The 25,492-nt window shown below is 37.9% G+C and overlaps 1 protein-coding gene across 6 annotated transcripts; it reads left to right on the top strand.

The window, feature by feature from the left end:
* The first annotated feature begins 2,252 nt into the window (after positions 1–2,252).
* On the top strand, positions 2,253–24,746 carry RIOK2 (RIO kinase 2). Of its 6 annotated transcripts, none has more exons than XM_072789743.1 (11): positions 2,285–2,429; positions 3,655–3,778; positions 6,027–6,165; positions 6,957–7,097; positions 8,647–8,822; positions 11,746–11,834; positions 13,740–13,931; positions 16,644–16,736; positions 17,308–17,820; positions 19,544–19,640; positions 24,456–24,746. In XM_072789743.1, the coding sequence occupies exons 2-11, from the start codon at positions 3,764–3,766 to the stop codon at positions 24,618–24,620; spliced, it is 1,620 nt and encodes a 539-aa protein (XP_072645844.1). In that variant the 5' UTR covers positions 2,285–2,429; positions 3,655–3,763; the 3' UTR covers positions 24,621–24,746. The 6 variants fall into 6 exon arrangements, with proteins under 6 accessions (XP_072645822.1, XP_072645868.1, XP_072645844.1 ...); XM_072789732.1 differs by lacking the exon at positions 3,655–3,778 and adding an exon at positions 2,811–2,934 and having other exon boundaries at positions 2,286–2,429; XM_072789753.1 differs by lacking the exon at positions 3,655–3,778 and adding an exon at positions 2,811–2,934 and having other exon boundaries at positions 2,287–2,429; positions 6,981–7,097.
* Positions 24,747–25,492: the final 746 nt, after the last annotated feature.

A 25,492-nucleotide genomic window follows, 5' to 3' on the forward strand; every position in this document is an offset into this window, starting at 1 on the left:
CATCTATAGAGAACTGTGTGTGTGTGTGTGTGTGAAAGAGAGAGAGAGAGAGAGAGAGAGAGAGATGGGGGTTTGGGAGTAGGTAAAAATGATGTCCTAAATCCTTTGCACACCTCTATCATACTATTCTCTTGTTTTTTCATTTCCTTCCACCTCAAGTCTTAAGGGGTAGGATTCTTTCCCCAGGACCAAGTGAAAAATCTGGCATATACGTTTGATAAACAGTAAATGAGTGAATTAAAAAAAGGGTATATTATTTTGTTTGTCATTACTAAGTATGGTATGACACAGTAATTCCGAATACTGAACAGTACTGGAATCACTTTTCCTCTTCAAGGGCCTGATTAAGAGGATTGTATTAAAAAATACATACAAACACCAAAAGTAGAAGAGATGTGGGCTCAGTGTGATCAACCCCGGGGCATTCTCCAGAACCAGGACAGCGACTGTAGCCAAAGTCAATCAATTAGTGGTGGTTGGAGCCAGAGTTTAAAGTAACCCAAAATGTGTGCCTTAAGAGATTAGCAACCTCTGCTAGAATGTTGGATTAGGAATAGTCAAACTACTTGTGGTTCACATCTCATTCTTGCTCCGCAGAAACTTAGTATTTGGGACTCGTGGGTGGCTTAGAGGTTGAGCATCTGCCTTCCGCTCAGGGCGTGATCCTGGAGTCCCTGAATCGGGTCCCACGTCGAGCTCCCTGCATGGAGCCTGCTTCTCCCTCTGCCTGTGTCTCTGCCTCTCTCTCTGTGTGGGTCTCATTAATAAATAAATAAAATCTTAAAAAAAAAACAAAACAAAAACAACCAACTTGACAATTTCATGTCTTCTTATGTGAGGTACAGAATGAAAAATTCCATTTTAGTGGAGGTTACCATTAGTTGAGCATGGTCAATGGAAGGCTTACGGCATTCACGTGTAAAAAAAAAAAAAAAAAGAATGCAAAGGCTGCAGTGTAGACGGGATAGAGGATTGTTCTACTGCCTGTACTCCATGGTTTCAGAGTATTAACTATTCTGACTTGGAAAAGAAAGGGCATATGCAGTTGCTTGCCTTCCAACTGCGCTGCGGGGAAGGGAGGGGTATGAAAAGGCTATTAACTGTGTTTGCACAAAGCAACATACTCTGTACTGCGTCGCAGGGCTGAACACCCGGCCAGCAGAACCCCAGCAGGAAAAACATGGGACTCTAAATACTGAACTCCAAAGTTCACACTCCAAGTGTTCGAGACTCAACGCACAAAGAAGCTGGAAACGCCTTCGAGGCTCCTGCAGGTCATAATCCTCCGCGACCGTATGTTGCACCCGCAGCTGACGCGCGAGGGCCTAACAAGACAGGTAACGGTCTTTTAAAAAAAAAAAAAAAATGTGATTCATGAAACAAGATAGAAACACAAACATCAGGCGAGTTTGGTCACCCTCGCTGCTTTTGCAGGGGAGGGAGGGTAACGCAGCCCCCCACCCCGCCCCCGGCCTGGGGCGCATGTTGTTTAAAGTCTTGCCTGGGTTACCATTCCTGTGGGCGTAGAGAAGGGCTGCAGGTTCCGAGTGTGTAGCTCTCCTAAAGCCCCACGGCGTGGCCTCTGATCAGCAACCTCCGCGGACCCGACCCAACTCGTCAACACGGCCCACGGCCGGTGCAAAGGCCCGGCAGACGCGGCCACCACGGCCCGCCTTCCACGCAGCCCAAGCCCCGCCCCCGCCCCGCGCAGGCGCACTCCCGAGGCCCGCCGCCCTCCCTAAAGCCAACACTGAGCACGCGCAGGAGAGAGGTCTCGTTAGCCACGCCCCCCTCCGGGGCGGGCACTGTGGAGAAAAAAAAAAAAAAAAAAAAGGCGGGCCTGCCTGCCTGATTCCTGCTATTTTCCTTTTTAACCGCCTTGTGTGTCCGGACACGTTTTGGGTTCATTTCCTCCCCTTCCTTGTTGGAACTCACTTTGCCTGAAGCAGGAGTTGCCGTCGAGGAATACAATTTGCTTCCCCCGCCGCCGACCCCGGGAAGTTCCTTTCCGCTCGGATCCAGGCGGCTCGCCTCCTTTCGGCAAGTGGGTCCTGACAGATAGGAAGAATAAAACGGTCTGTTGTAGAGGTCGAAAGAGATTGAAAGTCCGTTCACTTAGGTGAAAAAAGCCATCCAAAAAATATATATATTCTGCATCGTCCCCTGCGGCGTGCAGCGTAGAGACACGGGACGTGTGATTTTCCCACGCGGGGCGGGAGCGTTCCATTAACGAGGACCTGCAGCGCGCAGCGGCGCATGCGCGAGCGCCCCTGCGGCCGGGAGGCGCCCGGGAGGTGCCCGGGAGGCGTCCGCAGAGTCTGCGGCTGCAGAGGAGGCGGCTCCTGGCTTGGTCTTCGGGCGCCATGGGGAAGGTGAACGTGGCCAAGTTACGTTACCTGAGCCGGGATGACTTCAGGGTCCTGACCGCGGTAAGGAGTCGCCGTGTCCCCCCGGCCGCCCGCCGGCCGCGCGCTCTCCGGCTCCCGCCTCGCCTGAGGGCGGAGCGCGCCGTAGGCCTCGGAGACCCGGGCGGCCCAGGTGCAGGACCGGGCCCGGCCGTCAGGTCGCTCGGGAGCTTCCGTCCGCCCCGAAGCCGAGCCGGGCCGCTCTCGTGGGCGTTTCCCTCCTCTCTGCTCCCGCTACTCGGGCTCCAGGGGCGCCCTTGGGTCCCCGCGGCCCGGACGGCGTCTCGGGGCCTGCCTTCCGCCCCCCTCCCCCCGACGGGGGCTCCGGGACTCCCGAGGACTGGTGACGCCGGGGGTCCTCACGCACACGGTCACTCACGCAGCATTTATTCACTGTGATTCAAGCGGCGCTGACTTGTCAGGGCTTTTTGGTGACGACGTGAGGGAACTCGCAGGGGGCCCAAGACGAGGGAGACGGGCCGAGTAAACCGGGAAAGGAATGAGGTGCAATCAGCTAATAAGCGCTGAGGTCCGTAAAATAGAAACCACGTGCACGTCGAGGGCGGGGGGGGGGGGACGGATGTCATCTTTAGATTCGGTGCGACGTCAGGGAAGGCTGCTGAGGGGATCCCGGGTGGGGCAGCGGTTTAGGGCCGCCTTCGGCCCAGGGCGTGACCCTGGGGACCCGGGGTCGAGTCCCGCGTCTGGCGTCGGACTCCCTGCATGGAGCCTGCTTCTCCCTCTGCCTGTGTCTCTGCCTCTCTCTCATGAATGAGTAAATAAAATCCTTTTAAAAAAATTTAAAAAAGGGGATGACTACCTAAATGAAATAATCTTGCTTATTTACTGTGCGTAACCAGAGTTAAGGGCTTTTGAAAAAGTTCCTGGCGCTTGGTAGATACTGAAGAAATATCTGCCAAGTAAGAGAAAGACTGGCAGGGGAGATGGGGAAATAATGGGAGCTGGATGAAAAGGAGGCAGTCCAGTGAAGTTCTTGGAAAGTGATGGAGACAGAGGAAACAGCTGTACTGGGGGGAGGGGGCGGGAGGGGTCGGGAGGGGTCGGGGGGGGGGGTCCCCCTGGGTGGCTCAGCGGTTTAGCACCGCCTTCGGCCCAGGGCGTGATCCTGGGGACCTAGGATCAAGTTCTACCCACATCGGGCCCCCTGCATGGAGCCTGCTTCTCCCTCTGCCTGTGTCTCTGCCTCTCTCTATCTCTCATGAATAAATAAAATCTTTAAAAAGAAAAGAAAAGAAACAGCTGAACTGCGTGCAAAGCTTCTGACCTCAGAAGTTTATGAAGAAGGGAAAGGCCAGTTTGGCTGGAGCCATAGTGAGCAAGAGACTTAATGGCTGGAGATGGCATTGGACAAGGTGAGAGACTGGTCGTGTGCTGCAGAGCCTTGTGAGCTTGGTAAAGAATTCAGAAGATACTCCACATATAGGGGAACTGCTGAATGTTTTAACCAGTGACAAAAACGGATTTTTTTTTTTTTTTAAAGACGTTATTCATTTATTCATGAGAGACACAGAGAGAGAGAGGCAGAGACACAGGCAGAGGGAGAAGCAGGCTCCATGCAGGGAGCCTGATGCAGGACTCCATCCCAGGACCCTGGGACCATGACCTGAGCTGATGGTGGATGCTTAAGCGACAGAGCCACCCAAGAGCCTTTGAATGAATTTTTGTTCAAATAAACTCTTTAAAAAAATTTTTTTTTAAAGAGTTTATTTATTTATTCATGAGAGACACAGAGAGAGAGAGAGAGAGAGAGGCAGAGACAAAGGCAGAGGGAGATGCAGGCTCCAGGCAGGGAACCCAATGCAGGACATGATCCCAGAACCGCGGGATCATGACCTAAGTCAAAGGCAGCTGCTCAACTGCGGAGCAACCCAGGCATTCCTCAGAAACTGATTTTAATGGTCGTAGTCTTAGGGAACAAAGATCAACAACACGTAGATTAGGCATTTCCAGAATAAAACAAATTTGTTTAGAAGATATTATCTTTCAATTAAATAGGCAGTAAGGCATCACATGCAAATTCAGTGTGAAATTTGGAAGATGCTTGATCCAGCTGTATTTTCTTTAAATGCCTGCTGTCACTTCTGAAAAATAGGTCCCTCTCAGCACATGGACTTATTCCTCAATGCCTCTGACAGAAATACGGGCGTAGTGAGAAAGAATGTGAGAGACTAACAAAATGAGTTAAGGTGTGAGATCTTGGTCGGGACATGCAAACAGTGCCGGATTTATCTTCCAAAACGTCGGTCTCTGCAGTATTTAAGATCTTTTTTGAAGCTCACCAACAAATGACTCATTAAATATTTCAGTCTCCGTTGAGGCATACCATCCTCGGTATCAGAGGCCACCTTTCCTTGACTGTCTTCCCTTGACTTCTCAGGCGCCTCCTACATCAGTAATCATACTTTAGCTGGCTGCCCTTACATTTTAATGTGAAATTCCCCCAAAATTCTGTCTGTCGTCCTTCCTTTGTCTTTCATTCTGTCTTGTTCAATGATCATATCCACTTCATAGCTTTATCCTTACCTGCCTCAAATAACCATTTTTTCCCCTTTAATTATGACTTCAGTCCGGAAAATCTTCATTTGAAAGACCTTCCAGAACTTTGAGTTGTGATGAATGTCCTTAAAACATCCCTGTTCACAAATCTCTTTTACATAAACACCTTCAAGGTTTTCAGCTTTCCTCAGAAATCTAAAACCCTTTGGTCTGCATTTCAGGGCCTCCCATATCTTGCTCAAAAGCGTTTTCCAGCCTTCTTTTCATGAACTCTATTTGCCCTCACATCTGAGCTATCAGTGTACTAACTGCTGCTGGGCTTTGTGCTTTCTTGCATATGTGCCATGTTCAGATCTTTTGCCTTTCTCTCATATTCCCTTGTGTGCTTTTTCTGTTTTCCTGCATCTCAAAGTCAATCTCAAGGGCTATTTCTTCCTCAGCTAGAATTATTTTTGTTCAGCCCTGAGCCACTTTTTTAGCACTTACTATTCCTTGTCTTCTGATAAAGCTAGAGTAGGTTCTTATTTCCACAATTAGATAATAAATTCTCCCCCTGGAGAGTTTTTTTTTTTTTTTTTTTAATTCCTGAGAGAAGCAGAGACACAGGCTCCATACAGGAAGCCCAACGTGGGACCCGATCCCGAGACTTCCGGGGATCACACCCTGAGCCAAAGGCAGGCACCCAACTGCTGAGCCACCCAAGCATCCCTGGAGAGTATTTTTTATACATTTTTTAATCTTCTACCATGCCTGCATATGGTGCTTTCATTTCATTAAATACCTTCTTAATGAATATCTGAAATACCTCTAGTTTTTAAACATAAATATTTAGAGGACAATAAATATTTTAGTATTTTGCCACCTGTCCGTAACTGTTAAGAACTTGCACTTTTTATATTTAGAGTCTAGTAGAGAGCAGATTATGAATATCTATGATTATATATCAAATTGTGATTAGAAATATGTCCAGAGAAGGTAGTACTTCTGTCTCAGAATTGGTTGGGGAACTACATGGTCAGAGAAATTTGAAGAGGTTAAATTTCTTAGCAAGGATTTGATAGACAATAGCTCTGTGTTGATTATAACTATATGATTCCTTTTCAGGTTGAAATGGGCATGAAGAACCATGAAATAGTTCCCTGCAGTTTAGTTGCTTCTATAGCCAGCCTTAAACATGGTGGCTGTAATAAAGTTTTAAGAGAATTAGTGAAACATAAACTGATAGCTTGGGAGCGTACCAAAAGTAAGTATTTGTGGCACCATTTGTGATTTTTTTTTTCATGTAGAAAGAAGCTCTGGCTTCTTCCAGAGCAGGCATTTTTGAAAGGTGGAAAATTAAAGTTTCCAGACCAGCAGAGTACTCTTCATAGACCTGAAAACTGCATTCATTTACCATGTTCTATTAGAGCATTCACAGGGCCCACCCAAATCAAAGAAGAGTAGAGAAATAGCCTCCATCTCCTGATAGGGGATTAACGAGTTCCAACTTGTAAAAGATCGTAGGATAGAGATAATTGTTTTGCCAATTTCTTTGGAAAATACGTTCTGCTGCAAGACTCTAGAGCATTAATTCTCAGACCGTTTGTTGTGAGGAATGAGTTTCTTTTTTTTCAACCTACTGTGGATCCATAGTTTTCTAAAATAACAATTAAAAAGCTAATATTTAATAACAATAAATAAATTAATAATTACTAGGAAAATGGAATTTAAAAATTGATATAATACAGGCACAAATTCCTTATTAGAGTTGAAGACATAAATAACTTGGTCAAAGTGATATACAAATTTCTGAACGTAACCATTTCAGTTTGTGTCTTACCACAGACTGGTAACAAATACTTATAGAGAGGTGTCAGTCTGGGAGTCACACTTTGAATAACACTGCTCTAGAGAAAAAAAAAACAAATTGTAGGAAGAAATGCCAAACTCATAAGACTGGGTAAGCTAATCTTTCCAGCTAAGAATTCTTATGTTTAAATTTTTCTCATGACTTGAACTAATGTGACTTAATTATACGATATAAGTAAAATACAGTCTTTTTCATTTCCTTTTGTCTAGCTGTCCAGGGCTACCGGTTGACAAATGCAGGCTATGATTACCTAGCTTTGAAAACACTTTCTTCTAGACAGGTAGTTGAGTCCGTTGGAAACCAGATGGGTGTTGGCAAAGAATCGGGTAAGTGCTAACAGTACTACTGAACTCATTTTCTTTGCTGTAGTTTCTGTTTATGTTTCCCCTTGAGAAAACATTATCTTTTAATTTTTCCATTTTTTCCAACTAAAATTAGAAAGTTGGTTGGAAGCAATATAGATGATGAAATTTTATATATAAGTGGATATTTGTAATAGTTAAAATATGTAATACAAGGAAGTATTAGAAGATAGTGAATATCTAACGGCCACAAACACATTTTTCCATCATAGACATTTGACAAATTAGGTATGTGTAGAACATAGAAAAAAGTGTTCTAAAATAGCATTGAACAAGTAAGTATTGCAGGAGTGCTAAATATAGCAGTGAGTGTGTGTGAAATGTATAAAATGAGGTAATGACCTCTTTTTAGATATGCTACCTCTTAATTTTTTATGTCTACTTTTTTAACTTAGAAAAATGGCTTTTTTGGTTTTTAAGAACTTCACTACAAGGCAATGATAAATAGTACAAAAGAAAGTACAGTATTCCTAACCCAGCTCTCAATCTGCTGTTATTACTTCCCAAAACTGTTACTGTTGATGTTTTATATATCCTTCTAGAAATAGTCTATGTAATATATGTATATACAGTCACATATCTTTTTAATCACAGGTGAAAGCAAACATCAGTTATTATTCTACACCTTGATTTTTCCCACTTGATGCATTTCTTTCTTTTTAAGATTTTATTTTTAAGTAATCTCTACACACAATATGGGGCTCCAGCTTACAACCCTGAAATAGATCCTGTGCTCTACTGACTGAGCCAGCCAGGTGCCTCTGATGCATTTCTGATATTATTTCATGTTAACAAATAGGTCTTTTACATAGTTGTAGAATTTTATATAGTAAATGATGACATGGTGGGCACCCTTACACGTGTCTGTGCAAATAAATTCATAATACGGTCATAAAAATTGAATTATTAGTGCAAAAGTTACATTCATTTAAAATTTTGATAGTACCAAATTTCCCTTCAGAAGTTGACACTGATTTATAATCCTGCCAATGTGAAAGTTTCTTGATGTGTAACAATCAAAAATTTTCATGAATGGTTAGGACGTGTTTTAAATGTCAGTATTTGGAAAAGCAACTTTTTTTTTTGAAAATTGGAATACTTATGAGATTTCCTTTCTGATGACTATAAGTTTATATTCTCACCACTGAATATTATTTACTGAAGCAGTTGAAGAATTGAACTTCATGTTGTTGAAAAGGAAGATGTTAAGTCACTTCTCATACATGTAGGACGCTAAGGGACGATCAGATTTTTCCCACTAAATTGAATCGAGTATTGAGCACCTTTGGAAGCAATAACCTTTGACACACTACATCCCTGTTTTCTTTTGTAGTCGTTATTAATCCATGTCATCTTATTTTGGATTGTAATTAAAATAGAGAATTTTGCTGAGTAGTGAGTATTGATTATTAAGAAAGAAAATTTAGTACAAATAAAATCAAAATTAGAAAATCACATTTGAACTTTTTGGAGTGATAGTGTAATAATGATCTTTTCTAAATGGTGGCTCTAGATATTTACATTGTTGCAAATGAAGAAGGACAGCAGTTTGCATTAAAGCTTCACAGACTGGGAAGAACCTCCTTTCGAAATCTGAAAAACAAGCGTGATTATCATAAACACAGGCATAACATGTCCTGGCTTTATTTATCTCGTCTCTCTGCCATGAAAGAATTTGCCTATATGAAGGTATTTGGTAAATAATTTTGTATTTCTTAACCAAATAACACATGTAGCTGAAAAGATGGAGTGACACTTTTCAGACTGCTGCCCCCACGTCTCTCTACCCTCAATCCCAATTCTTTCATTTACTTTTAACTGTTAATTATTTCTGTTATTTGCTTTTCTGGTGATTTTTTTCTATGTGAAGACATTTTTCATTATTCTTAATGTGTAAAGGCAACATGTGTTCTACAGTATTGATAAGACCTTGTAGTATAATATTCTGCAATACTAACAAATAGCCTTAATTAATGATATGCTTGCCTCACAAGTGTGTGTGAACGTGTATCTATTTGTCTCTAATTGAAAACCTCAGGGGAAAAAAAAAAAAAAAAGAAAACCTCAGGGAATTACCTATAGTAGTTATCTATAGAAACCTTAGTGTCTCAAATAAGTTATCTAGAATTTTTCCTTCATGTAATGGAGAAGAATTGTTGATTTTACAAATCTGCATTCATATTAGGAAAGGTAAAAAATCGTTAGCCTTTAACCTTTTGCTTTCACAATTAAGTTCAGGATAGATTTGTCAAATAGCTTTAATAACCAAATTAAATATCTTCAATAACATTTAAAGTAAATAGAAAATAATATTCTGTTACTATTATTCTCCAGTCATGCTTATTTGTTACTACTTATCTTCACTTTTTAACATTTTGAATTATTAAAAGTCCCTCTAGGGGCACCGGGCTGGCTCAGTTGAAAGAGCATGCAACTCTTGATCTTAGGGTTATGAGTTTGAGTCCCACGTTAGGTATTGAGTTTAGTAGTAATACACACATACATACATACATACATTTAAAAAAAAAAAAAAAAGGTCATTCTAGTATTTGCCCAGTATGTGAAATTCCTGGGAGGTTCAGTTTTATTTTTTTTAAGTAGGTTATTTTAATTCATGTGCTTAAATTTTTAGTAACCACAGGGGAAGTATTCTTAAGACAATATAAATAAATGATGCTCATAGCATACATGTTAGGTATTTCTGGTCTTATACTGATGGTTTGTAGCCTGTGATAGTCAATATGTAGGCAGTTTGATAGGGGTTGCTACACATTTTCCCAAAACTGTATTAGGTGTTTTTTTCAGATGTTTATATGAAGGTACTAGAATAGAACCTGGTTGTGCATAAATATGCTTTAAATTTACTCTCTTTTTTCCTAGGAGAGAGTAATATAAGATTGGGCTATAGCTTAAGGATTAAGCCATAGTGCAAGGGCTAGACCACTATGACAGTAGTTAAGGTTATTAGATGCTATTGAGCTGCCAAGGCATGTTTGAAAGTACTTGGATTGAAAAAACCATCTTTAAACCAAACAAAAACGTTTGGGGAGTGGGAAGTAGTTCAGTTCCTCTAACAAAGAAAGTAGACAGCTTTATAAAACTAACCCTGGGGGCACCTGGGTGGCTCAGTGGTTGAGCATCTTTGGCTCAGGTCATGATCCTGGGGTTCTGGGATCACGTTCTGCATCAGGCTCCTTGCAGGGAACCTGCTTCTCCCTCTACCTATGTGTCTGCCTCTCTGTCTCTCATGAACAAATAAATAAAATCTTAAAAAAAAAAAAAAACTAACCCTGTTAATAAGTGTATATTGAATATCAGTTGTATGTCTACCAGTGAACAAGTACGTGGTATATGATGGGCTGAAGATGTGGATACCAAAGGAATAAGTAATACAGTGTCTTAACATTGGGAATATAACACAAATATACCATGAAGAACAATTTAAAAATTAAATTATATGTTATATTTAGAGAAACTTCTGTGGACTAGAATAGTTGATGAAGGACGTTTCATAAAGCAAATAGGAATTGAGTAGAATCATGAAGCATGCATATGATATGCTTTATCTCTAAGGAAAAGATAGTAAAACAGTGTACTTTGCAGAGAAGTCACCATGGGCAAAGACATGAATATGGGTATAAGCCCTGAATGTCCTCCAGAGTACTTATTAAAGAGAGTGTAAGAAAAAAAAAAAAACTAGTCTACTAGTTTTTTAGTAGACTAAAAAAAACTTTTAGTCTACTGGTTAAGTAGACTAAAAGTTTTGAAAACTAGGAAAAGTTTTCCAGACTGAAATCAATACTTAGAAACATTGTAGATTTTTTTAAATGAAACTTTGACATAGTATTTTAATTTGGTATTGATACACAGAATAGAGGTTAGATATGGTGACAAGAGCTAGAACCACTGTTGGAGCAAACAGATAAAAGTAATAAAGGCCTACTTTGAGATGGTAGCATTCCAAATTTAGAGGGCATAAATCTAAGATATTTGGACTTTGTAAGCAATAGGACAGAGAAAGTAAAGGATATGGGGAAAGGATGCATTAATGGTGATCTGAAGTGACATCTGACTCAGACTACGACTGTGTGTATATTTGTCACATAATAGGGTTATTTATCTTCCCTATGGTGGTCAGTGCTCTATAAACTAAAATGCCTTATCTACTGGGTACTTCATTTCCTAATCTGCCAGAAGACAAGAGTATTTCCTAAATCAGTCTATTTCCATGTGAATTTTTAAGCACACTCCCAATTAATGACAGAAACTTAACAGGAAAAGAAGATCTATCCTAAGAGACTGTAGGCTTCTTAGGCGACAGACTTTTTAACATTCGTTTCTGTAACCCTAGCACCATGTTTAATATTTAGCAAATGCTCAGTAGATTGTTTGATTAAAAAAAGTAAATTAAGTAAACTGGTTTAAAATTTTGTTTTCTTTATAGCTCATTTTGTACTGTGAATAACCATATATAAATAAGTATGTGTTAACTGTAATTTTGTAAAGGCTTGTGTGTTTTTTCTTCTGGTTGTGGGCAGCTATGTTTACTTTTATTTTTCCCTAAAAATTAATGACCTCTTCATTAGTTTATACCTGCTTTGCTCTGTTTTAGGCATTGTATGACCGGAAATTCCCGGTCCCAAAACCAATTGATTATAACCGCCATGCAGTGGTCATGGAACTCGTAAATGGCTATCCTCTGTAAGTATTTATTATTCTTTAAACTATGGATCTTAATAAATAAATGTAAGATTTAGTTTTCAAAACTAAATTGATTTTGATTAAATGGAAGTTGCCTCTGGGAGATTAGGAATTACCATAAAGCTGTAGTCTCAAATGCAGATTAAAAATTCAGTTTCATTCTGACAGTATAGGTTTTATAATTTCTCTGATTCAACAAGTATTTATTATCAATCTAGTATATATCGAGCACTGTTCTAGGCTCAGCAGCGACCAAAACGAAATCCTTCATAGAGCTTATATTCTGTTGGAAGGAGGCTTGCAATAAGTAGCTAAACAAGGAAATACACAGTTATCAGGTGGTAGAAAATGCAGTAGATAAAAATAAAGGAGATAAGGGGGACAGGAAATACTGAGGGAGGTGGAGGAAGCTGCTATTTTATGTAAATGGGAAGAATCTCATTGATGAGGTGTTTTTGGAGTGTAGTCCTAAAAGAATGAGAGAAACAAACCATGCATATATGGAAGCAATCTAGGCAGAGGGGGCATCAAGTACATAGGTCCTGGGATGGAAGCAGTGAAGAGGCTGCTGTGGCTGGAGTTGATGAGTGAGGGCAGAGATGATAAGTGATGAGATCACAGAGGCAACAGGGGACTAGATCATTTAAGGTTTGTAGGCCATTGCAAGGAATTTTTTATTTCTTTTTTAATGCATCTAACATATAAATTTGAAGTGTACAACATGTTGATTTCATACACTTATGTGTTACGGTGTCATTGCCAGCTTAGCAGTAGTTAGTACAAGGGCTTTTATATTTTGATTGGGATAGGAAGCCATGCAGGATTTTGAACTGGGAAGAGACATGATGTGACTGTTTTAATAGGATTACTATGGCTGATGTTTTGAGAATAGACTGAAAGGAGATAACAGAATTAGGAAGACAAGTTAGGAGATTGTTGCAATAATTAAGGCAAGAGACGGTGGTTGTTTAGATCAAAGTTGTAGATTTGAAGGTGACCAAAAGTGGTCAGATTCTGGTACGTTTTATACGTAGAGCCAATATGATTTGTTTGGGGTTGGATATTGATACAAAGGAATGAGAATGTCAAGGATAACACCAAGGTTGGGGTCTGAATAACAATTTAATTGGAGGTACAAAGTTGTCATTTACAGAAATGAGAAAGACTGTAGGAAGAACAGCTTGGAGTTAGACGGTGAAATATATTCAGAGGTTCAGTGTGGGACATAGTTAAGTTTGAGATACCTTGGAATTCAGAGAAGTCTAGGTTGAGGTCTGTGTATATATGGTGTTTAAAACCTGAGCCTGAATGAGATCAGCAAGAATGATTGTAAATAAGGCTCCTAGTAATAACCTTTGAGGAGCTCCAAAATTTAAAAGGTCAGGGAAAGATGAAGAACTAGTGAGAAAGACTAAGAAGGAATGATAAATGGAGAAAGAGGACAGCCTGAAGAGCTGGTGTACCAAGAGTCGAGTGAAGAAGTGTTTGAGCAAGGGTGACAAGGTTAACTGACAGACCAAATATGATGAAGTCTGTGAATTGACCCCTGGATTTATACATGGAAGTCATAAGTGGTTTTGACCAGACCTCTTTCTTTGGAACAGTGTTTGGAATGAGTTTGTTAGAATGGAAGGGAAAAAAATGAAGAAAGTGCATGTAAAGGAGTTCGGCTGTAATTATCAAAGAAAGTATATAGTGGAATAAGGATATAGAATTGAGGCAGGGTGTGGCTTTTTTTTTTTTTTTTTTTTTAAATATGTGGGAGTTATTACATCATGTTTGTGTGCTGGTAGAAATGAAGAGAAAGCCATTAGGGAACTAAGGAATGGAAATAATAATACACACATATGTTTGCTTTCACGAAAATCATAAAGAAGTACAAATAATCTGTTTTCATACTTTCAGATGTCAGATACACCATGTGGAAGATCCTGCATCAGTATATGATGAAGCTATGGAACTAATTGTCAAACTTGCAAATCATGGACTGATTCACGGAGATTTTAATGAATTCAATCTCATTTTAGATAAAGATGACCACATCACCATGATTGATTTTCCACAGATGGTTTCAACCTCTCATCACAATGCTGAATGGTATATACTAAAGTGATTCTGGATAGGAGTGTGTTTATGTGTGATGTAATATTTTTCTTAATTTTTCAACTTTGTAATACTGTGATTTAGATCAATAACTGGTTCAAAGTAGCTGATGTTAATGGTCTAAATACTTGGGTTTTCTTTTTCTAATTTACATATTAGCATGCGCGCATGCGGTACACAAAGGTGGGGGCAGAGGGAGAGGGAGAGAATCCTTGAGCAGGCTTCCTGCTGAGCAGAGAGCCTGACATGGCACTCAGTCCTAGGACCCTGAGATGACCTGAACCCAAATCAAGAGTCGGACACTTAACAGACTGAGCTACCCAGGCGCCTCTAATTTTGTTTTTAATTTTTTTTTTTAATTTATTTATGATAGTCACACAGAGAGAGAGAGAGGCAGAGACACAGGCAGAGGGAGAAGCAGGCTCCATGCACCGGGAGCCCGACGTGGGATTCGATCCCGGGTCTCCAGGATGGCGCCCTGGGCCAAAGGCAGGTGCCAAACCGCTGTGCCACCCAGGGATCCCTAATTTTTTTTTTTTAATTAAAAAATATCAAACTAGGGGATCCCTGGGTGGCTCAGCGGTTTAGCGCCTGCCTTTGGCCCAGGGCATGGTCCTGGAGTCCCGGGATTGAGTCCCACGTCAGGCTCCTGGCATGGAGCCTGCTTCTCCCTCCTCCTGTGTCTCTGCCTCTCTCTTTCTCTCTCTCATAAATAAATCTTTTAAAAAATAAAGGATATCAAACTAGGATAACCCTCCTAAGAATCTTACTCTGCAGTGTTTTAAAGGGTGGAAAAATGCACTTAGATCCAGTTTTTAAAACCTAGTCATTAAGTTTATGCTGTTTAAGGGAAATCTGAAGAAACCGCCTGCTTTATAAACCATCAAAAGAATTTCAATAACTTGTGTGATCTGTCAGACTTTCAAAAGCCCTCTTTCTTAGCCCTGGGACCCTTTATTCAAACTTTTAGGTGGAAGTGCAGTTCGTAAAACAAATAAAAGCCTGCTCATAAAAAGTAGGGACATAGACAAGGGACCCCTAGCACCCCATACTCTGCCTTTCCCCTTTTCTCTCTGCTCCGTGGTTGCTCCATGGTTGTTTCACCAAGCATAACTTGATCGTTGTGATGGCCTTAATAAAAATGGTGATTTTGTAGTGGACTCAGTTGCCAAACCAAGAATATCTCTCCTGTCAATTTTAGCTTTCATTTTATTATTAGAAAAGAATTTATGTAAAACTTCATCCCTGACACAGGGCAGAATCACTTTATATAGTGTGATAATCTTATTCTTCATATTACTTACCCATGTAAGCTAGCTAAGCTGTGAAATAGGATATATTTATATATATGAGGAACTTTTTCCTGAAGATGACAACCACTATTACTTACATAACAGAGATAATGAATTCTTAGAAAGTGGGAGCTCAAATTTGTGTTCAGTCAAGATTTTCTTCTTCCTGATTTTCATTAGAAAATGTCTGTACTTTAGAAAGAGAAATGTCAGTTAAATATAAACTTAAAGAATATTTCCAACCAAACAGTTATTACTAGATGAATAGGTGTTTGAGTGGTTAATATATTTTTGGATGATGACTAATCATCATTTTTGTTAATAGGGAGTAACATAGTCACACAATGAAGGAACATCCAGGAACCACCAGAAGTGAAGGAAACGATGACAAATCATGACATTTCAAGTGTAGGCTGCATTGTTCTATAAGGAAACAGTGTGATTTAATTTGGGATTTAATGGGCAAGTTCTGGGATAAAGAAGTGCTAATCACCAGAAATTAAGGTGTAAAATAATAAATAATTAAAATATTAAAAGATCTGTCTCTGCTTTTGAAGATTTTGAAATTTTTGTCTACTTAGATGAGACATAGACATATATAAAAAGATAATTTTAGAATAATTTATTGAGGTTTTTCCCAGGATGCCCTAAAAAGGAAAGAAGAGTGGCATTATCTTTGTTTCCGGACTTCATCTTTCTCTAAAATATTAATTAATATTTCAAGTGTGTAGTCAATTCTACATCACCCTGTTTCTTAATTCTCCCTTATCTAGAAACCGAGAGAATTTAATACGTCCTCACTGCTTTATGGTGTCCTCAAAAGCAACCTGATATTCACAAGTCCTCTACCCTTGGTCCAGATTAACATGTCTTCAGATTTATAAGCCACCGCATTATTTATCTCTTTTGGCTCTTGCAAATTAGCTAATAGATAATAAAGATGTATAAATAAAACATGATTTAATAATCCCCACAGCTTTTTTAAGGTATCTTCAGGTTTTGCAGTCATCTGGGTTTCTAGTGGGTATAGCTGATGAGAAGTATAACCAGACAGACTGGAAACTATAGAGGAAAAGTGGAAACCTGCTTCCACACCACAGATAGCGAATTTTCTGAGATTCATATACATTTTACTTTCTTTTAGTATGTCTGTTACATATGGGAAGACCTCGAATTTTCTAACTACAGGGACATACTGTATGCCTTTGACAGCTTATATTTCCTGTTAGTTTCTCTGCTTTTAATTTGAGTTTTTTGAATACACTAGTAACTGATTCGTTTCTTATGTTTTTTTCTTATGAGTAACTTCCTTATTCGTAATGATGATTAAGAGTGTCTCATTAATAAGGATATTGTCATTGCCTAATAAAAAGCATAAGAATAAAGATTATATCGAAAGTTCTTGCTTTTACAGGTATTTTGACAGAGATGTTAAATGCATTAGAGATTTCTTCATGAAACGTTTCAGCTATGAAAGTGAGCTTTATCCAACTTTTAGTGATATCAGGTTTGTACTCTGCTTTGCTTAAAATGATAAAATTCTGTTTAAATATCTGATTTATTTAGTTCCAGAGTTTTAAGTTAGTTTAATCTAAAAAAAATTTCCAAATAATGACCATTAACAGGTTATAATCACTATTGAGTATCATTGCTGTCTAATGTATAAATGAAGCTTAAACACTAGATAAATTCCTGCCTTTGGTCTATTAAGGCATGTTACTGAGTTTGGAGGGGGGAAACATACATAGTTTCTTGTAAATTCACAGACTTTTTACTCCGTGCAGTTTAATATGTGAATTTTTAAGGAAGCAAGTTAAATGTTAATTGGATTTATGTTTTTCCTTCATTCGGAACAGAAGCCATTTTGATTCATGGAATAATCTTATGTAAATTCTGAAAGCAAAATTTTCCCACTTATTTTATATACTTAGTTAAGATACTATTTTCTAATTTGGAACGATTGACATAACTTAAAAGAAGTCATCTCTGGCCCTTTTGAAAGTTAATTTATTAAAACAGTATCAACTGAAGTTTCTCTAACTGCAGTTTTTCCTATTGCTTGTTACTCTTTTTCCTAGGAGGGAGCACTCCCTTGATGTAGAGGTTTCCGCCAGCGGCTACACAAAGGAAATGCAGGCAGATGATGAACTACTTCATCTAGTAGGTCCAACTGATAGAAATATTGAAACAGAAGATGAGTCTGAATTCTCATATTCTGATGAAGAGATGTCAGAAAAAGCAAATGTTTGTAGTTTAGAAAATCAGAGTGATCTAAACTCTACAGATGAGTCAACTGACTGTTGTGTATCATCTGGAGACCTTGAACAAATAAAGGAAGATGATTTGTCAGAGGAGAGTGCACACAATTTTGAATTACCTGAACTCAGTCAGGCTTTAGAAGAAATAGAAGAGCAGGCCATTGACAACAGTTCTATAACTGAGTATTCTGAGGAAAAAAACAAAACTAAAAATGACACCAGGCAAGATGGTAAAGCAAGTCAAGGAGGAATGCCCATGGGCAATGAAGAGTATGAAGATGCATGCCCTCATCTGATTGCCTTGTCCTTAAACAAAGAAATCACGTCTTTCAGGTATAGATCTCTGTTGATTGATTTTTTGTTTTGTTTTGTTTTACTTTAACATGGAGGCCTATACTTTCTTCAAGTCTGGTAAGTGAATGGGTGTGTTTGTTCCCAAATGATGCAGTGGAGCTACATTCTGCCCCATTATATGTAAAAAATGAAATCAACCCTTTGTTGGTAAAATTCACATTACCCCCTACAGGAGACCTGATCTTAGACAACCTTTTGTTTCAGTTTTAAGCAACTCTGCCTTAATACAACTCAATTACTTTAGAAGAATTATTTACAAATAGTTGATAAATTGATCAAATTGAAGATGGATGAATCCTCATGTATTTTTGTAATTTTAAATCTGATGTATCTTTTATTTATTTTTTTTTAAAGATTTTATTTATTCATGAGAGACACACAGAGAGATTGAGAGAGAGAGAGAGAGAGAGAGAGAGAGAGGCAGAGACACAGGCAGAGGAAGAAGCAGGCTCCATATAGGGAGCCCGCCATGGGACTCGATCCCGGAACTCCAGGATCACGCCCAGGGCCAAAGGTAGCGCTAAACCCCTGAGCCACCCGGGGATCCCCATATGTTTGATTTATACATAGTCCAACAAACATGTAGTAAATGTACTTTCTTCATAAAATATCTACTTATAGTGAATTTTCTTTGGTACTTTGAATCCTATATCCATACTTATGTACAGTTAAGATTATATTACTGTTATTTTTCTTATAAGAGTTTCTTCTTACAAATACTAATATTAGCAAAAGATTAAAAAATTAATTTAGGATAGTTTGTCCAGAATCAAACAATTATAATTTAATGAAATGGGCTTTTATTTATTTCAAAATTATAATATTACAAAATTAAATCAATAGTACATTTATTAGGCATTTCTTGATACGTATTCAGGCTTATATGCTAAGGCTGTCCTAATCTTTAGAGTTTTACTGTGAAGGAAAAAAAAATTTTCTGCCTTTTTTGTAAAACTGTATCTGGAGTCTCAGGGCTATAATCACTCGATTAATAAACTTGTAAAACTGAATTAAAGTCACGGGTGGCAGTGGCTGAGGATTATAAGTAATAGAAAATCTACTCGGGTTAAATAGGTTTAGCACATAATTTGTTCTCTTTGAACACCTGTTGGACAAAATCTTTATTATTCAGAGTACAAACAAGATAACATGTTGATGAATACTATTGACTGTTAGGGGTCAATATTGTTTGAGTTTGTTATACCTTGTATTCATTAAAACTTTGGACAACGTGTAAAACAAGTTAGTTTCCATCATTGCAGTTTTTCTGCCTTAGTAAAATAGACTTCATAGACTAAGAGTACTATCTATGTTCCATCTATTGTTGTTGTTTGGAAAATGGCAGGGAAGTATTCCAAGGATTTATATGTAAGAGGCAGATAGGTGTAAAGTTCAGTGAAAGAAGAGGAGAGGATTAGTGGGAAAGGTATGAATTGGGGGGAAGTGATAACAAATTTGGTGGCTGAAACATTCTGTTATTTTGCAATTTTGATAGTGACTACTTGAATGCTGACAAATGAAGTGTTAATATATTGGGCTGAATTGTGAGTAGTTTTACCTTCACAGAAATTTTCAATATGATCTTTTTGGGCCTTTTGTTACGTCTTTAGGTTTTACTATCATGTAGGAAAATAGAAATTAATTACCCATAATTAAATATAAAAAATTAACTGGATAATTTGTGATTTTCTTTTAATTTTAGAAATGAAGAAAATACAGAAGATACTAAACAGTACAGAACAAGAACTCTGAGTGTTACATCTGTGGGCAGTGTTTTAAGCTGTTCAACAATTCCTCCGGTAACTATTCAACATTTTCCAGTGATGATTAGGTCACTACTGTGGCCAGGTGTAGATACTCCTATATGGTCTAGTCCCTGCATTTTAACAGTGAGGAAATTGAGGCCCAGATAGGTTACGTGCCTTTGCTCAGGGTTCCCCAGTGACAGTCCTACAGCTGAAGTGTAAAGATGCTCCAGTGTCACTACCTAGTTCTTCAGTTTTGAAGGAGAAAAATACGTGATTTAAAAATTTTTGGTATCCTAAATTTTTGTTAGACATTTAGCAGGAATGTTCAAAAGAATCTCATAAGGGACATTTTCTTTGCAGGATAGTGAACACAAATAGTCCAGCTCCTCAGGAGCTTTACTGCCTGTCATCCTTCTCTCCAGGGTACCCAATAGGAAGAATCAGTTTATTTCCTTTGAAGTTTCTAAGGAAAGAGATAACATTACATTGTTGGTGTATTGGTTGTTTTCCTTCTGCTTAAGGGCATTCAGTTGAATACCATTGAAACCAGTTTATACTGATAACTTCACCTAAAATGAGCAAAAGAAAATCAATTTAGAAGTTAGAAAGGAAAATAATGTGGAATGTGAATTCAAAAAAAAGTAAGAACTTTATAGTTACTGAACTTCTGATTTTCAAGTTCATATATATTGTCAGCAAGTTAAAATGTATGTCCTATGGATATAATATGGGATATGTACAAAACTAAATGAGAATGATCAAAGACAAGTTAAAAATAACATATCATATTTTATAATATAACAGACTTTTAATGATTCTAGGAACTTGACAATAGAAGCATTTAGAGCTTATCAGACAAAAATAAAAATGTGAAATTCTGTAAATGTATTGATTTTAATATACTGTTTTTTTGTTGGCCTTGTAATTCACCTGATTTTCTGGATGTAAACTTAAATCTATGGAATTTTGAAAACATCTATTAATTACATTAAAAGATAAGTCTCCCTTTAAGTGCAATGCAAGTACTTTTAAGTATTATCAACCAGTTTTTATTAAGAATTTCTCACACTCCTTAGGGATGCCTTAGGTAGGACAATTAAGCGTCTGACCCTTGGTTTCCACCCAGGTCATGACCTTAGGGTCAGGAGATCTAGCCCGAAAGCCCCTTGTCAGACTTAATGCTCAACCAGAATTTAAGACTCCCTGAGGAGATGTAACAAGCCCTGGGTAGTATAGAAGACTGATGAATCACTGACTTCTACCACTTAATTAACATATAATTAACATTAATATGTAGTGTACAATTAACATTAATATATAATTAACTTGAATTTAAATAATTTAAAATTTTTCCTTTTGCTCCTCTCCCCGAAATAAATAAATCTTAAAAAAATGAATTTCTCACACTTTTTGATAGCCTGTCCACCATTAGCTGTGGTATTTTCTATATTTAAAGAGTATTATTTACCCCTTATTTCTCAGATTCTTTCTTTTTTCTCAGATTCAAAACATAAGTACTTTTATATAATTATAGTGGTGTAAAATCGGCAATTGCATATAAAGAAGTTTAAATTACTAATTAATGCTACTTTCTTAAATTCTAAATTATGCTGTCTTATATATATAGACATTATATAAAGATGATGACATTGACATTGTCTTTAGGTCTTGACTTTATCCTATTTGCCTTATAGCTAACAGGAACTGAAAGTTTAAAATGGGGTTAAGCCTATAATAATATGAAATACAGATGTGCCATCTAAGAGAAAAAAAGATCTAGCCTAGCTTGATCTAAAAGGTTTCCCTGGGGATCCCTGGGTGGCGCAGCGGTTTAGCGCCTGCCTTTGGCCCAGGGCGCGATCCTGGAGACCCGGGATCGAATCCCATGTCGGGCTCCCGGTGCATGGAGCCTGCTTCTCCCTCTGCCTGTGTCTCTGCCTCTCTCTCTCTCTCTCTCCTCTGTGACTATCATGAATAAATAAATAAAATCTTTAAAAAAAATAAAAAATAAAAAAAAATAAAAGGTTTCCCTGTTGTCATTGGAAACAAATTGATCATCTTAACTCTACATTCTTTTGGTAATTTGGTCACAGTGTTTTCCTTGAGGTCACATTTTATTTTGTTAAAGGGTCTGGAGAAAACAGTTTATTTTGTAACCTCCGTTAACTTGATGATTATTGTTGTGGTATCTGGTAAAAGATTCTCTTTGTTTCTTTGAAACTGTAATTATAAGATCTGTTTTCTTCATATAAATACCTGTATAGTTTTCCATTGGCAAAGTTGCCACTTACCAATCCTGTTCTTCCTAATATATAACAAATTCTAATTAAACATTAAGGTATATTCCTTTTTAATAAATGTAAATGTGGCCAACAACAACAAAACAAACAGTGGAATCAACAAAATGCATGACTTTTGTTAATTTTTTTATGTACTCCCTGAAATAATACACAAGTATTTTGTTTCATCATTTTATTTTTTTATTCTTTTTCGTGCTTCATTTTAAAAAATATATACTAAACACGATTTTTCTCACTCTTAACATGAAAAAATTTAACCTTGTAAGATTGTAAAGTGTTATGGATTAAGAAGAAGTACTTGCATTGTAATACAATCTCTCCTTATTTACTTCAGCTTCTTGATAGGATTATCCTATGGTCTCATCAAAGTGAAGAACCAAGGGGAAATTCAAGCAGAACACTTAGAAAAGAAATTGATTTTTTTTTCTTGCCAATATTCTAGAGGCATCTATGAATTAATTACTCTTATTTAAATGTGGTGCATCTTCTCCTGTTAATTCCCTGGGACTTTTCATCTCCTATTTATTGATTACCTTCTTTCCTAGTACCATCTCTTTCTCTTACCTGGTTTATTTATTTATTTTTTGAATAAATTTATTTTTTATTGGTGTTCAATTTACCAACATACAGAATAACACCCAGTGCTCATCCCGTCAAGTGCCCCCCTCAGTGCCTGTCACATATTCACCCATTCACCCCACCCCCCGCCCTCCTCCCCTTCCACCACCCCTAGTTCGTTTCCCAGAGTTAGGAGTCTTTATGTTCTGTCTCCCTTTCTGATATTTCCCACACATTTCTTCTCCCTTCCCTTCTATTCCCTTTCACTATTATTTATATCCCCCAAATGAATGAGAACATATATGTTTGTCCTTCTCCAATTGAGTTACTTCACTCAACATAATAGCCTCCAGTTCCATCCACGTCGAAGCAAATGGTCTCTTACCTGGTTTACTTTATTTGGCAGTATAGATTCCGGTAACTATATGAGTGAATGGGGCAGTCGGTGCTTTTTATTGCTAAAAATGTCTTTTCCTGTTCTCATACTTGATTGGGAATTTGTTTGAGTTGTGGTTTGGAAATAATTTCCCCTCCAAATTCTGAAGGTATTGCTCTTTTATCTTTGTTGTTTTGAGAAGGCTGATAATTGCCTTTCTTCCTAGGATAGGGAAGAGTTGCCAGTCATGCTTATTCTAAACTTTCAGCCCATCCTACAGCTTTCAGTTCTGAAACTTCCAGGATACCAGTTTTCTAAGTCTCCTGCCTTACTGGGTTTGGGTGACTACATCTCATGGGGTATCAGCCTTTGCAGGGACCTAACTTCTGTTTCTTCCATCTGTTTCCACCCTCTATTCTCTTACCTTTCTTCCCATTGAGAATCATTAAGACTAAAATTAAGAAGGATAACTCGTTAAAGCCTGTTATTTAATTGAGTGTAGTCTGCTTAACTATGTTAAATAATGCAGAATCTCCACCTAACTTACCTGGTCCAGAGTTTTATAGTACACATATACAATCCAAGAAACTGTGTTAGGCAGACTAATGCTTCTAGCCCATTTTTACCTCAGATCCACTAATTTTTTTTCAGTTCAAAATAATAAGTTTATTTTTATATACTGCTTACTCTGTGTCAGATACAGTTCTAAGTATGTTACATGTACATGTATTATGTTAAAAATAATCCTCTGGGCAGCCCGGGTGACTCAGCAGTTTGGCACCACCTTCGGCCCCAGACCTGATCTCCAGGATCAGGTCCCGTGTCAGGCTCCCTGCGAGATCCACTAATTTTTTAACCTGACCAATTTTTAATAAATGCTTCTAGATAAGTTGCATAGGGTGGGGCTTATTAACAAGAGACCCTTGCTTCAACCTTTGCAGTGTTTCTTCTTTAGGAAATAAGTTGGGTGATACAAGTTATGTACAAGCTGTAGTGCTTCAGATGAGGAAAAGGTTATTGGGAACAGAATATTCAAATTTCTTATTCATCTTGTAAAGTGACATTGGTGGCCTAGGTCTTAATAAGAAATAATTTGAATTTATACTGAGAAAGCATTCCCTATCTCCCAGAAATTATACAAAAACTCTTCCATAGAACTGTTGCCATCAGGTTATCTCTACACCTGAAGTTATGGAGGCATTCTTGGATACATTTTGACCAGTTGTGAATACTTTCAAACATAATTTTCTACTAGAAGATGTGTCTACTTTTACCTCGAAAGCAGAGAAGCAGTTTTTTATCTTGTTGGGTATCTTGGTTTTTGGTTTTTGGTTTTGGTTTTCCTGATGGACGCTAGGTGGCACTATGGCGATTTGTGTTATTCAAAGAATTGTGTACTCCTTTTTGCTATAATCTGTATTTCTGTTAGGAATTTAAGGTCTATTTTGTAACCATTAGTTTGGTGTTTATTTTATTGCTGTTTCATATAGTACTGTCAGTGTTTGGAATTTAAGAAATTAATGCTCTTAAGAATTTTGAAAAAATATAATGTAAATCTTTGTTGTATTGAATATTTTACTTCTTATCAGAATGGTCAGTTATCAGTAATACTAATTCATAAAATCTTTCCAGGAATTGGTGAAACAGAAGGTGAAACGTCAGTTGACAAAACAGCAAAAATCAGCTGTAAGACGTCGATTGCAAAAAGGAGAAGCAAATATATTTACAAAACAACGAAGAGAAAACATGCAAAATATTAAGTCAAGCTTGGAAGCAGCCAGCTTCTGGGGAGAGTAATATATTTAAGATCTTGAATATTTTTCAAAATGTTACTATGATCCCCCTTTTAAGACACCCCTTCACTAGTCTTTTCTAGACCAAGGCAGATACATAAATGGATAAATAAACTCTTTCATCTATTAATTTGACTCATTTGGTATATGTATTCCAATGAAGAATTACAGTAATTCTGCTAATGCAATCTAATTCTCCAGGTTTTTTTAGGCAACTGGTGAATCCACTAAAAATCTGTTTTTAAAATAATCTTCATTAGGTATATATGGGTATTTTTCAAAAAATAAATATCACTGTTTTTGTTGCTTTTTGTTCTCTATAAAAAACAGGTAGATTCCAGTTTTAAATCCCAGCTTTTCCACTTGCTGATAGAAACAACTTTAGGCAAGTCATATTTCTCTTTCTCTTTCTCCATTTCCACCTCAGTTTTCTTACTGTTAAAATTGGGTTTATAACCACTTTGTAGGGTTGTTTTGAAGACTACATAAGATAATGCACAGAAAGCACTTACAACAACTCCCAATGCTTTATAAACGTTCCTTAAAGTGTAGCTGTTAGAATGATCATTGTAATCACGTTTATCCTTCTGATATTCTAACAATTTGGTTGCATTGTGTTTAACCACTGGAAGAATTTACCGCCATCTCTGTTTTTAGTTTTCAGTATTGAGGATCAGCCACCAATGCATAATTTTATTTTCTGCATTTTTAAATTGGTAATGTGGTCATGGGAACAGAAGGTTGCCAAGGTCTCACCACAGTTTCTACATTTGCCAGTTTTTATGCAGGCCTGACCAGAAGTAGAAGAATTAGAGGTATGAGGAGATAGAAGGGATGAGGAATGAAAACTTCTTTGTTAGCTAAGTGGGTCCAGAA

This window comes from Canis lupus, chromosome 2 (assembly GCF_048164855.1).
Source record: "Canis lupus baileyi chromosome 2, mCanLup2.hap1, whole genome shotgun sequence".
In the NCBI taxonomy this organism is placed as follows: domain Eukaryota; kingdom Metazoa; phylum Chordata; class Mammalia; order Carnivora; family Canidae; genus Canis; species Canis lupus.